Source organism: Zootoca vivipara, chromosome 7 (assembly GCF_965207765.1).
Source record: "Zootoca vivipara chromosome 7, rZooViv2.hap1.1, whole genome shotgun sequence".
Taxonomy (NCBI): domain Eukaryota; kingdom Metazoa; phylum Chordata; class Lepidosauria; order Squamata; family Lacertidae; genus Zootoca; species Zootoca vivipara.
This window is the reverse complement of record NC_142590.1, coordinates 57,856,848-57,871,874: the sequence shown is the minus strand read 5'-3', so window position 1 is coordinate 57,871,874 and position 15,027 is coordinate 57,856,848. Positions and strand designations below refer to the sequence as shown.

General features: G+C 41.3%; 1 protein-coding gene across 2 annotated transcripts in view; it reads left to right on the top strand.

Annotated features, from left to right (window-relative positions):
* The window catches only part of PLXNA2 (plexin A2), a 399,133-nt gene that overhangs the window by 373,333 nt on the left and 10,773 nt on the right, over positions 1-15,027 (top strand). The window contains exons 27-29 of one of the 2 annotated variants that reach the window (XM_060277140.2): positions 8,676-8,775; positions 10,205-10,395; positions 11,592-11,761. In XM_060277140.2, coding sequence (XP_060133123.1) covers positions 8,676-8,775; positions 10,205-10,395; positions 11,592-11,761 — 461 coding nt within the window. Of the gene's footprint in view, positions 1-8,675; positions 8,776-10,183; positions 10,396-11,591; positions 11,762-15,027 lie in introns of both variants that reach the window. The other variant, XM_035123148.3, reaches the window with a different exon arrangement.

Here is a 15,027-nt window from a genome sequence, read left to right as displayed (position 1 = left end):
GCTTCAGTAGTTTAGACAAACCAGAGTTTTGCTTGGGAAGAAAATGTTATCTGATTGAGGGGAATGCAGTAGGCCTATGCACCCATTACAATCCTTCTGATTCCCTCCAACCCTACAGTCCTAGGATGTAAGATTGCTGATTTCAGCCTGTCTGTTTCTCTTGAACTTTCAGCTCAAAATAAATATTGCTTCTTGAAGCCTTTCAAAGGATTCCCCTTATCCACTACAACCCCTTCTCTATATGCTGTACAAAGAAGAAAACACTTTAAAAACATTTCACTTTAGAAATCTAGCCTTTTTCAATTGCTTTCATTGTTATTGTTATAGGCTTGAAGGAGGCCCTCTTGACAACCTGCTGTTGTCGTTTAGTCGTGTCCAACTCTTCATGACCCCATGGACCAGAGCAACCTATCCACTCACAAAACCAAGCTTTAAAGCCAGCAGCACTTAACAGGCCCAGGACTGCCTGGTTCTCAGTAACATAAAGAGCAGATGGGGGGGGGATTCTCCCCCGTAGATCTTGAGAAGTGGGCAGGTCCATATGACAGCATCAGTGGTACTATGTTCAGTCCTCATAAGGAGGACTGGTTCATAAGGAGGCAGGACATACTTTGGGGGGGGGGGTTGGCTGGTTAAGATAACCTGAGCAATCCACATGCAAGTGGTACTGTGGAGAGTGCTAATCCTCCAAGGGATGTTGGGGATAGGTGAGAGAAAGGAATAAAAGAGGGGCATTTTTAAGGCATGGGTAGCTGTTGAGGCGGCGTTTCCATGTGCTGCTCTGGTTTGCCAGAAGCGGCTTTGTCATGCTGGCCACATGACCTGGAAGCTATACGCCGGCTCCCTCGGCCAATAATGCGAGATGAGCGCGCAACCCCAGAGTCGGTCACGACTGGACCTAATGGTCAGGGGTCCCTTTACCTTTTAGCTGTTGAGGTGTTCATAAAAACTTTCCAGTTGGTGCCCATATATGGCTGTAACTGTGTGATTGCTATATCACTCACCATTGCCATAGAGGTGCTTGGAGGGGGCTGTGGGGGACGACTACAGGGATAAAACAATGGCATTTATTGTCACAAAAACTGTTATTTCCTTGCAATAACATTTAGGGATGCTGGCAAGAGAGAAGATGTTTAGATCCCCTAAAACAATTGCAGAGTGCATGTTTTTCTGCAATGCTAGTAACTTAGAAAGGCCTTTAAACAGGGTGCTACCCCTTGTTCCAGTTATAATACAGATTGTTAACCCAGGCCAGTATCCTTGACTGCAGTGCAATATGTGAGGAATTAATATACCTCATAGGCTACTGTGGGATTACCAAGAAAGTCACCCTGGTTTGTAATGCATCTGTAATGCCCTGTGCTTCTCTTTTGTCACGTTCCATTTTGGTTGGAGAAGGAAGAATCCATTGTAAATTTTGGCTGGAGCAGAAGGGCACAGCGGTGCAATGCAACTCCTGTGACAGTGCAGGTTCATCATCATGAGCCAACAGCATGATGGCAATTGTGGCAAACTGCACAGAAAATCCTCTTGCATGTTTGTGTTACTGTGGAAGTGTGGTTGAAGAGTTCTTGCCAGTGGTACAAGGTCTATACCATGGGTATGCAAACTAAGGCCCGGGGGCTGGATCCAGCCCAATCGCTTTCTAAATCCGGCCCGTGGGTGGTCCAGGAATCAGCGTGTTTTTACATGAGTAGAACGTGTCCTTTTATTTAAAATGCATCTCTGGGTTATTTGTGGGGCCTGCCTGGTGTTTTTACGTGAGTAGAATGTGTGCTTTTATTTAAAATGCATCTCTGGGTTATTTGTGGGCATAGGAATTCGTCCGTCCCCCCCCCAAAAAAATAGTCCGGCCCCCCACAAGGTCTGAGGGACAGTGAACCAGCCCCCTACCGAAAAAGTTTGCTGACCCCTGGTCTACACACACACAAGCACAGGAGTGTATTCCCACATGTACAGTAATTTGTGAAAATAAAAACATGAGAAGCAATTGTATCCATGACATTATGTAAGTCAAATGCAGGTGTGCTGGGCTACTTCCAGGATTCTTCATACAGACAAACCCTCCCTTGTTTGAAGCTTTTCCATGAATTAAATTCATACTGTTGGAAGGAGTTATGTCAGCAGCATTTTTCAAGGTACAGAGTGCTTTACAGCTCTCTCCTGTTTTATCCTCATGGCTGCTCTGCAGAGCAGGTAAAGCTGAGAGATCATGACTTACCCACAGCCACCCATGGAGCTTCATGGCTAAGCAGGGCTTGAGCTTCTGCCCTGTCGATAAAACGAACATTTTGCCTACAGATCAAAATGCAGGCTTCTGGTCATAGGCTGGTATAATATAGTACAAATGCAGGCTAAGATTTCTGCAAAGCCACCTCAGCTGTTATTAAAGGGAATGGAGAAGTGGGGATTTTCACAAGCAGCTAAATAACTAAAAAGCACAAATTCCCTTCACTTTGAAAATCCCGGCCCAGCCTCCATTTAAAATGATTGGGAATCAACTAGTATCCAAATCCCTTTGGTAATGTGGAAATAGCTGGGGCTATCACCCGCTCTGCCAGGATCATGTAAGGGTTTAGATGCCCTGTTCTTTTGTTCTTTCGCTGTGCAAAAATCAACCTTTGTTGTGGCGGCATGTGTGCTGTCGTATGCATGTATTCAGTAGCAGTTGCCTAAGGCATGCATTTCGGGGATGCTAGCATTTTGCTGTGCTCCTGGTTTGTCCTTTACATTAATCAGCCCATTGCCCCAACTGACAGTAATAGCTGTTTCTATTTCATGAGTATGAAAAAGCAATAATTTGCTGCCAAATGTGCACAATCCTTTTTTTAGCGTATACCAGATCATTTAGCAACCGAACTAGAGATTGCTTAAGCTGCATAGAGCAGCTGGCCTTTCTGCGACAGAAGTCTTATCAAAGTGACACTCTACAAATGCTAGTCACAATTCTGGGTTCATTCCTAACAAATTTTCTTTTCACTTTCGGTAATAATGTTCTTTTTAGTTATCAAAATTACAGAAGCTTCAGGACCGGACAATGCAATGAATGCAAGTGTGTTCTAAACAGGGCAGTCACCCACAGTTTATTATTCAGTCCTAAACTGAGGACAATTCATTTTCCTGCAATAAACTGAGTGTCCCATACCATTTAAAAGTGGCACACATTTGTAGCAAATTGATGCTATTCTTTTGAAGGACCAGGTGCACAGTCTGAGGGTGCTGCTGGACCAAGTATTGCTTCTGGAATCTCAGGTGACAGCTGTGACCAGAAGTGCCTTTTATCATTTTAAGTTGATTAGCCAGCTGTCGCCACTCCTAGAAAAAGATCGCCATGATGCATAGTTTGGTAACCTCCACATTAGAGTGCAGTAGCACACTCTACAGTATGTGGGTCAGACTTTGAAAACTATTTAGAAACTTCAGCCTAGCTTGCTGGTGACTGGGAGACAGTGAGAGCACATTACATGTCTACTGGAAGTCTGTGGTGGCTCCCAATTGGAATACAATTAGAATAGTTACTTTTAACCTTAAAAGCCCACAACCTTGATAACACACATGAACATAAGAGCAACTTTGCTGGATCAGGCATCCAAAAACATACAACATGAAGGTCTTAAGGTGAGGATTTTGCTCTGAGCCCTTTCCTTACCAGAAGAGACATAGAGCAGACCCTTCTCAGTTGTAGCACCTGTATTATAGAATTTCCTTCCCAGGGGAACTTGGACACTCTAGATCTGTTCTTACTTTTAGGCACATGGCCAAAACTACTTCTTTTAATTTCAGCATGCATTTTGGAGGTGCTTTTAAAAGCCTGATTTACCTTGTTGTTTTATGGGGAGGGGAGGTTACTGTGTTGATTTTAATAGTTAAATTGGTATTTCCTTCTGTTGGAATTTATTGTTTGTTCTCATTCTAAGCATAGGTGAAATGACAAGATATAATCTGAAAACAAGCATTCATACATATATTTTCTTCCTGCTATAGCAATATACTAGGCTACTGTGAGGCTTGGGGTCACCACCCAGCATCTCTGAGCCTAACCTTGAAAAACATAACAGTGCATTTACAGTAAACCTTGTGGCCTCAAATATGAGAGCAAGAGATTAAAATCTTTCCCATAGCCTCCTGTTTACAGATGCTTAAGAGGAATGTCTGTCCTAGTTGCTCCCTGTTCCTCTTGGAAGTAGGCATGGCTACCCTGGTTAATACTGTGCTCCCTAGATATGGTCTGCCTCCTACAGAACAAGCCCAGGAAGAATGGCTGCAGCATCCCCATTATCAGGACAATCAGGTTGTCTAAGCTCTTCATATGGCCTAGGCTGGTTCCCACAGTGCGTGATATGCCAGGCTTCTAGCTACAGTCCTTCTGTAGAAGCAAAGTTCAGCTCACAGATCATTCATTTCACACATGCAAATGCTAGGTGCAAGCCATGATGGTGATGCTAAAATCCAATATCAGATTGAATTTTGAGAGCTCTAACTTAAAGGGTTATGTCAGAGCTTCCCTCTCCAATTTGAATTGTATTGTCAAATATGTCTGGGTCTTCCTAAAAAGAAAAAGAAAAAAGCTTAACAACTTTTTGATGGGTGGATAGGAGTTTAACCAGAGGGCAACGTAAGTTATCTTAGGCCCTACAAGCTCATTGAATGACTTCAGCTTTTTTTGCTTTTGTGGATTTTTAATGCAGCCACAGAACCTCCAAAGGTGTTGAAGAACATAACTGTGCACATAATTGCATCCTTAAATATTTGCATGTGTTGTATAAGTGACTCACATAGCTGCCCGGGACTCCTCTAGTGCAGCAGCTCTCCAAATAGAGATGCAGCCGAAACAAAAATCAAATACAGTTCAGGCACTGTAGAACTGTACAGGTACTGTACAGTTCAGGTCAGTGGAAAGCTACAAAATCTCCTTTTACTGTTTCCAAGGGCCAGCATATTGCAGCATGTCGTTAACTTCAGATTAGCAGTCCCTTGAAATGTACACCATTTATTACCAATTGCAATAAATAAAACTGAAAATGTAAGTGCTCTGAAAACAGATTGAAAGATTCAAGAAGATTGAAAGGGGGAAATATAGCTTTCACAAATGCATCCTATTACAAGAAAAATGGCTTGCCCTCAATTTAACATTGAACAATGTATAATTGCATGTGTAAGGTTAATTCCAAGGCGGCAAACCAAGTCAATGGAAAGCTGAAAGCACTAAGGGAAGAATAAGCAAAACAAAAAACAAAACCCAGATGCCTTATCCAGTAGTTCACTCTCATCATTTCATGCATGTGAACGAAAAATGTATTCCCCAGTTGTTTTTGTTGTTTCTTAACCTAGTAGCTTTTTTAAAAGGACTAGGAAGGAACTTCTCCACTGAATAACTAGTGCCTTTTGCATGCATTGTTTTGGACAGTTCTGAAACTAAATGAGCTAATGAGCTTGGAAGAATCATAGAATTGTAGAGCTGGAGGGGGCTACAAGGGTAATCTAGTCCAACCCCCTACAATGCAGGAATCTTTCACCCAACATGGGGCTCAAACCCATGTTCCTGAGATTAAGAGTTTCACGCTCTACCAACTGAGTTATCCTAGAGCCTTCGCTACATAAGGTACATGTACAGAACTGGCAGGAAGAGCCCATGCATGAGTCAATTCACATGGCAATATGAATCAGATATCATCTGTTAAAGAGGTACTGTTAGGAACAGTTTGGGATACATCGTTTTACCCATTCCTGTCAAAGCGTTCTGATGTTACATGGCTCAGGTGGAAAGCACGACACTCTGTTGTAAAATATGTACACCAACTGCCACTGATGTCAGCACACTGAATTAAGTATATGGGTTCTACTAAAATACGGATGAAAACTGAAAGACATCCATCAGTTTCTCCTTCTTCACTAGATTTTAGAGGTTTGGATGGATATGTGTGAAGTGGGCTGGAGCATGTGCATTGGATATTACTTTAGCTGACAAGAACAAGCATTCCACCGAAGCCTTGGATGGACGCAGAGCTGCAAAACCACGAGGTGTTCGGTTACCCAGGAATTTAGTACTTTGCACTGGTGGCTAAGAATTTAAAGTATTTGTCAAACTCTGTTTGAAGTGAGAGTACGTGTGCGCATGTGTGTTTTATTTGGACTTTTTCTTTTTCTTTTGGTTAACTACAGCTCTGAAGAAACTCTGCAAACCCAGAAGCCTGGGAATGATTTCTTTTGTGTGTGAACTGCCTTTTGTATTTCAGCTGCTGGAATTAAACCGAAGTGGCAGCTAATAACATCATAAGGAAATAATATGATTGTTGATCGTTCCTTCTAGAGACTTATAAATTGGGTGAATTGATGTGGAGGAGGAGAAATAACAGAGGCACAAAGTGTTGTGCTTGCCAAATATAAATACATTATTCTTGCTGCATATCATGCTAGGCCCTATTATTAATAGAAGGAAAAAATAACATTTATAAAATAATAACTTCTGTAATGAAGGGCTTTATGGGCCTCCATACATTAGTAATTGTTTGCCTTTTGCTGGGAACTCTAATGCTTATCACTGATGTAGCGCTTTGACAGCACAATCCTATGTGTGTCTACTCAAAAGTAAGCCCTGTTAAGTTCAGTGGAGCTTTCTCTCAGGTAGTATGTATAGAATTACAGCCTAAACTCACAATCTTATGAGTTCTCACAACATCCCTGTGAATGAAGCAAGGTGTTTGATTTAGACCAAGGTTTGTTACATTCAGATCAAAATATTTAATTGTTGTTGAAACAAATAAGCACCCTTACATGCTGTATTCTAGATACAGAAATAATAATTAAAAGAGGGCTGTGAAATCCTTGAGTCTGGTTTATTTCTTTATTATAAGTATTTTTCTACCACCTCAGGGCAGTTTACAAAGGAATAACGCAATAAAAATGTAAATAAACAAAAAAAATCATGCACAAAATTATAAAAAGATTCATAAAACAGAATGATTATAATTGCATCTAAAAATAAATATAATAGGACTGAGACTCTTGTAGGTAAGAGCAAGGCTGGTGTCAAGACCAATCTACAGCATTTCAAAATGAGAGTCTGCCTAGTCTTACAGTTTAAACAAAGATATATCATTGACATCATGTCTGCACTTCAGCACTTTATTGGCTAAGATTTGAATCATAGAATTGTAGAGTTGGGAGGGAACCCAAGGGTCATCTACTTCAACCCCCCGCAATTCAGGAATCTCAACTAAAACATCCATGACAGATGGCCACCCAACCTCTGCTTTAAAACTTCCAATGAAGGAGAGTCCACCACCTCCCGAGGAAGTCTGTTCACTGTCGAACAGCTCTCATTGTCAGAAAGGTCTTTCTGATGTTTAATCAGAATCTCTTTCTTGTAACTTTAAGCCATTGGTTCAGGTCATACCCTCCCGAGGGGGAGAAAACAAGGTTGCTCTATCTTCCATTTGATAGTCATCTTCAAATATCTAAAGGGCTATCATAGCTCCCTCAGTCTCCTCTTTACCAGGGTACACATGCCCAACTCCCTCAACCGTTCCTCATAAGCCTTGGTTTCCAAACCATCTTGGTTGCCCTCCTCTGCACACATTCCAGCTTGTCAATATCCTTAAATTGTGGTGCCCCAAACTGGACACACTACTCCAGGTGGAGTCTGACCAAGGAAAGTTAGAGTCATACTATTACTTCCTTTGATCTGGAGACCGTACTTCTATTGATGCAACCTAGAATAGCATTAGCTTTTTTTGCTGCTTGATCACACTGTTGACTCATATTAAGCTTGTGGTCTACTAAGACCCCCTAGATCCTTTTCACATGTACTACTGGCAGGCCAGGTTGAGCACCTTCAAAATGAACAGCTTTTTAATGATTTAACACTAGCAGTGGGGTGATTTGAAAGGGTATAGGCCCCTCCAAACTCATATAAGTCAGGCAGAAGTCAAGAGAGCATTCCCAGTTTGAATAGCTTGCCATTTAAATTCCCACAACTGTTCCACACTAGGAGGCTGTTAATACAAATCTCAAAGATGTAAAGGTCTGTTAATGAAGATAAGTTAAAAACTGTATGACTCTCAGATTTATAGGGAGGGTAAAATTAAATGCTACCACTAAAACCTGCTATAACAAAATCTCGTTAGTGTTAATGTTCATTTATGGTTTGACTTCCCCAAATTTAATTCCCCCCTCCTTTTTGGTGCATTTGTGGGACTGACAATTTAAGATCTTGAAAGATGATTTTATGACTTGCTCTGCTGTAAATCAAACTTTTAAAGTTCATAAAAATGGTTAAAATAAAAAATGGTTTAATATGAATGTTTTATGGTCCATAACATTATTATAGCTGTTTTATTCCCTGTGCGTTATTGCTTTAATTGGGTTGCTACAATTCTTGGGAATCTCAATTTTTATTGGAGTAAATGTAATCCTAAATCAAATGACCAAGAATGCCCTCAATATGTTTCCCCACCTCCATTTCTCAGTCATTTTCTTCAGGGATAGAACAAACCAACAAGGGAGCTATATCCTTTGTTTTCTCATTGGTCCTCTGGCACCATGTGCCGTTTCATATGTTTCTGCCAAACTTTCAGTGTTCTTTGCTAGCTGGACTCTGTGAACATCTTTTAGGGTAGAATTTCTTTACAATATTCCATTGCTTGCTTATGTTTTGTGCTCCTTTCTCCCAACAGGTGTCTGATCGCTCTGTAGTGGCCCTTGTTCCCAAGCAGACCTCATCCTACAACATTCCCGCCTCTGCCAGCATATCACGGACCTCAATTAGCAGATATGGTAAGAAGCAAAGTGATGTGATGTAAACTTTCCTTGAATTTCCAGATTAGAGGTCTAATCACCTAATTGTGCCAGCAAGCTTATTAATTGTGCCAGCAAGCTTATCTGGCTCTGAGGCATGGGAATGTAGGGAGGGAATCAAGTCCTGATTGTGGAGGGCACAATTGTTTTATCAAGAAATCAAACTGGGATTAAAATTAAATAACAAATTTGAGAATTTGGACTTATTTATTTATTTTTGCCATCTGTTTCTGGCAAAAGTTTGTGTTGAATGAAATAACTGCTGAACATATTCCTGTAACAAAAATGCTCAGATGTTCTGTGGAAGTTACAGGTGAAATGGGTTTTCAGCCCAGAATTCTTTGAGTGGGAGAATGCTTTGAATATGCTTTAAAGTTATGGTGTGTACAAAGCCCTTTTGAGAGTTCTTCTGGGCAAGGATCCCTGTTTTGGGGGAATAGAACTCAAGTTATATCCAAGCAATATCAATATTGAACTGTTCAAAGTCAGAAGTTGACATTAGAGCATTTGCACACCAAGTCTCCACAGTTGTTGCTAATATTGATATTGATATCTCTGATTGCGCAGATGGCATGCAAATGAAGCCATATTTACTCTCCCTGCATTTGCATTATGTATTGGTGCAAAGCTGGATCTAAAAATAGAATGATTCAGTGCTCTCACCCCTTAATTACATCCACAGGAATATTCATATTTATCTGAGCATTAATCAAGAGTGAAGCTTCAGAAAATTTTGTAATGATTCACTCACTCGCCTCCTAATTTATGGGGATCCCTTTAATCCTACTGTCACCCAGAAGGGAAGAACAGCAAATTAAGAAACTAGCCTGAGTTGGTCATAGCAAAACAAGGATTTGCTTAAAAACAAGGCATAAGAGATATCAAACAGACGAACAGTGGCTAGTTTAGCTTTCATCTACTGACAAAACAAAACACAAAACAAAACCCTGCCCCAATCCCCTGGTGGATAATAGTAGACTCCTCACATGGCATGGGCAGATACTACACAATTTCTCATCTTACCTTAAGCTTCTACTGTGTTAGTACGGTAGCCATAGTAGCCAAGATTACTTAGGTTCAGAAGGTTTTGTTTTCAGTTCTAACTGGATGGCCCCTGTCTTTCACCTAATCAGTTCTTTTATCCAAGGTCAAGTGCAGTTGCATATAATGATGCCCATATCCATCATAAAGTACAGAAAAATCTGGAGTATTTTGCAATAGAGTGGATGGCAGACTGTTTGTGAAAGACTGTGGCTTGATAGTGTGTTCACATTTTCATTACAGTACTCTTTAAATAAGCCACTAAATTTGCCTTCACTGTTAGAAAATTATGGACAAAGTAAGACAGAGATATAACCAAGCCTGTTTTCCTTTTGTGCATCACCAGCTTCTTTTTCCTCCTGCCCAGATTCTACATTTCGGTACACAGGCAGCCCAGACAGTCTCCGTTCCAGGGCTCCCATGATTACCCCAGACCTAGAAAGTGGGGTGAAAGTCTGGCACTTAGTCAAGAACCATGACCACGGTGACCAGAAGGAAGGTGATCGAGGCAGTAAGATGGTGTCAGAGATCTACCTGACAAGGCTGCTTGCTACAAAGGTAATATCAATTTCTGTTGCAAAGCCCCCAAAGCATTGTCCATGCAAAACTGTGGTATATTAACCAATAATGTTAACAAAGAAACATCAAAATCTGTTCGGGGAGCAGCATATTAACTGGCCACCTGTAGAGCTTTGTGAAAATGAGACTGTTGTTCTCAATATGCTTTTGGGTTGCTGATGAACAGGTGAAAAAGCAACCCTCTTGCACCTTAAAGCTTCTTGCACCTAAAATGTTGCCCCAGGGTCCCATATTTTATTAATACTTGACTGGCTGGTCCAGCACCAGAGTTTTGATCCTGTATCTCAGGCATCCCCAAACTTCAGCCCTCCAGATGTTTTGGACTACAATTCCCATCTTCCCCGACCACTGGTCCTGTTAGCTAAGGATCATGGGAGTTGTAGGCCAAAACATCTGGAGGGCCGCAGTTTGGGGATGCCTGCTGTATCTCTTTTTCATCAGTGCATGAAGCATTGGTAAGACCATTCCACGAGTGAGTTAATATGATTATTATTATTATTCCCCTGAAGATACACTTGTTTGCTGAAGCATTTGCTAGGTATTAATGCTGGTGCTTCTGGTGATTTACTATTTTAGTGGTTGTTGAGGTTGTGGGGTTCTCCATACATCCTTTATACTGCACACTGACAATGATTTGCATTCATCACTCTATCCGGGCAGTCAGACGTTATCTCACTTCCAATACTTTTTGCAAAAGTTTTGGAATGATCACACTGCTTCATTTCCAATCAGTGTCTATCCTGTAACTTCATGCTGAAAACCTGTAACTTTTTATATTGCATATATTCTGGTTTGCTTTTATCCTGCTTTTGTTGCAGACAGCAATGGGGAGGCACCTATAATGGCCAAACCACATATAATGCACTATTATTGTATCAATAACATTCTGTAGAGTACAGCTGCAATTAAACACCAGTCTGGATAATATATATAAATTTTTGTGCTGTCTTTTAACATTTTTATTTTCCGCATTCTGGGATTGTTTGTAACAATGAAGACTAAGTGACACATATATTTTAAGTAACTATCAGTTAATAATAACAGGGGCAGCTTTACAGTCTGTAAATGAGTCTGTTAAGTTACTAAGGCCTGCCTATCATAATACTGTCCTGCAACTGCCTCTGCTGATGATTTGTGGCCAAATACCCTCACACTCTGGTCTCTGTTCCCATCAGGGTACGCTGCAAAAGTTTGTGGATGACTTGTTCGAGACCTTGTTCAGCACTGTGCACCGAGGCAGCGCTCTCCCACTGGCCATCAAATATATGTTTGATTTCTTGGATGAGCAAGCAGATAAGCACGGCATCCACGACACTGACGTGAGGCACACATGGAAGAGCAACTGGTGAGAGGGGTCAAAGTTTATGAGTGTGGACAAAAATTGCTGAGAAACGGGAATGTGTAACCCCTTGTGGTCAGAGCAGGGTTTGTCTCATTCAGTTGGAGGCCTCCTAACCCTATCACAGAACTGTCTAGATCAAGTCCAGTTTGCTTTCTGAAGGCAAACATAGTTTCTGGTTCTCCATATGGCTCTAAAAGAGGACGGAGCAATTTTTTAGTTGTGAACTAGCATGTTTTGTTGCATTTCGTGGGGCCTTAGGCATACATTTTCCACAAATGTGTCAACTCTACTGCAAGTATTTCACTTCTAGAATCTAGCATCTTGGGCATTATCCAACTAAATAGATCTGCTGGCAGAAGCATTTCTGCTTGTGCAATAGCACATCTCCTCCCTCTCCCTGTATGCCCCCTAAATCTGTTATAGGGATTCCCAAACCCTCTACAGCAGATTTGCAAAGGGTGCAGGGAGTATGCATGGAGAGGACAGGGAGAAGTTCTGTTGTGCAAGGAAAAATCCTTCTGCCAGCAGATCTATTTAGTTGGATACCGACCATTGATTTGAGATGCCTGAAACATTCATGTAGGGTTAACAGTGTAGCTCTGCTCCTGACTCAGCCTGCTGCTTTGCTATCCTCCCTCTGTCCTATTCATTCCTATAATCCATCATGCATATGTGTAAGCTCAGTCCTGATTTGAGTCACCAATGCTCTAGCCCAGCCATTTGAGTTCCAATGACCCAACAAAAGCTATGCCAGCACAGCCCCACGGTGCCTTGCAGAAGCTTACATGGTGCCACAGAAGAAGTCTATATAGCAGAGTCTTCCACAAAGCAGTTCTCTTGCTCCTTAATGTAAAATCAGAATCTCTCACTTTTTAAAATGGGAAACATCAGTAGGGCTGCCATACATCTGGGTTTTCCTGAACACGTCCAGGAATTCGGCTGGAAAATGGCATCCAGGCAGATTTTTTGGCAAATCAGAAAAATGTCTGGGGAAACCCAGGTGTATGACAAGATGGGTTACTTTTTTTAAAAAAAAATCCTTTAAAAATTCAGGTGTGAAGCAGGGCCAGTGAGGGGTGTGGTCTGGGGACAGTTCTGAGGACCAGACAGAAAGGCCCAGATGTCCTAGGGCTGTGGTCTGTCCCCTTCCCCACTCTAGGAGAAGCAGGTAATATATGTGAGCAAGAGGAGTGTAGGGTGGCTGTGCTTCTTGAAAGGGATGAGGGGGAAAAGGAAAGGGAAAGGATTTTATATCACAGCAAATAGCCATCAGGGAAGCTGCAAACCACCTCTGGTATGTGTTGGAGATAATAAGAAGATAAAACCAAGACAGAATATGCTCTGCTGGATATAGCTGGGCAGTTCTGGGCAAACATGAACTGTATTGAAATGGCTTGTTCAAATTCATAGTGCAGTGGAGCAGGTCTCAGCCAAGGGAAGGCAAATTAAGAGACTCAGATTAAAGTCTGTTCATTGTTTAAAAGCCTTTCAAGCTTGAAAAAAACAATAGAAATAGTTCTGAAAATACTTACTTGGTTACTCCTGAAAAAGGTGGATTTCACTGTGCTCAGATCCATTTATAACTAGGTACTTATTCTTACTGGGAGTATTTAAGTAAAGTTGCTGCTTCTGTTACTGTTAAGCTCTTTTTTTCTAATATTTTATGCAGCTTTATAGTTGTAGCACCATCTGCTTCCCTCAGACAACAATACAAATTACGTCCTTGGTGTCTTGTGCAGAATTTAGTGTGTTTAAAACTATTTCTCTAGGACAGAATGATCAGATTTGCTTAAAGAGCAGTCACATAAAAACTATCAAATCAGCACCAAAGCTACCAAAAGAAATGCAATTATAATTTTTGGTCTGCTGGCCTGTCAATACAGTGGTACCTTGGTTTACAAACACAATTGGTTCTGGAAGTCTGTACTTAACTTGAAGTGTACTTAACCTGAAGCGAACTTTCCCATTGAAAGTAATGGAAAGTGGATTAATCCGTTCCAGACAGGTCCGTGGAGTACTTCAACTGAAAATATTCAAACTGAGGCGTACTTAAACCAAGGTATGACTGTACTCGCATGGCCACAACCCACATCCTGGTTGATGGCCACACTGGCAGAAACCTAAGCCGATAGTAGCCTAGTTCATCTGAAGCTATAGTGACCATTTGCTCAACAATCAATATGGAGAAGTAGCTGAATCAGGAATGATTTTCAATGTTTGAAGTAATGAATATAGACTTCCGAGACTCTCAGGACTACAGGTACAATAAAGGACACGGTTATTTTTACTCCATCCAGCAGAGGGCCCTGATTCACCAGATTTTGTTCTTGACAATGATAAAACCCTAAACTTCAAAGAAAGCACAAGATTTGCATTAGGAAAGTGTGGAATAATTTGACCTCAACGTCGCTCAGTATATAGCCATTTATTTTCAGGACAGAGGCTTGGGATTGATTCCTACCTGTCTCTCTTTAATTATTCCAGCCTTATTAATTATTCCATTACTTGATAGTGTTATCACATCTAGAGCTGATTGAGTGATGCTCTCTCAGTCAGCAGAGCCAGAAACACAATCCATGTTTGCTGAATTTGCAGAGAGGCGCCTAAAGGACAAAGGCAGCATTCTCCACTTTATCACTGAGAAGCGGTGGCAGGTTTTGGAAAAGGCTGGACAGGAGCTGAGGAGGGAAGCCAACATGAAGTCAACTTATAAAGTGCAGTTGTAGCTAAGGCCAGGGAAGGACTGGAGCTCAGTGGAAGAGCATCTGCTTTGCATGCAGGAGGTCTCAGGTTCAATCGCCAGGTAGGGTTAGGGGAGATCCGTATCTGAAATTGCGGAGAGCCACTGCTAGTCAGTGCAGAGTAGACTATAGACAGTACTCAACTATATGGACCCAAGGGTCTGAATCCATATAAGGCAGCTTATTATGTTCCTAAGACTCTGCCAAATGTTCATGAATTTCATAAGTCTCATTTTAAACCCTTATCACACCCCTGTTCTTGTGAATGAGAGGAAGGGTGGGGCAGGCTGTAACTATTTTGTAAATAATTTTTTATTGGTTTCCATAGATATATCGCAAGATCTAAGTAGACAAACTAAACATTAACATAACACTTATTTGGTTGCTGGTGAGATCCCGAGGGGGAAGCCTGTTACTATTAACATGCAGGTTTGATAGCTGCAGTTTGTCTGTCCAAATCCCCAAAACCTTAAAGATGAACTTTTAGGAGATGAAGGAAATGTCTCAAAGGGGCTATTGGAAGCAGAA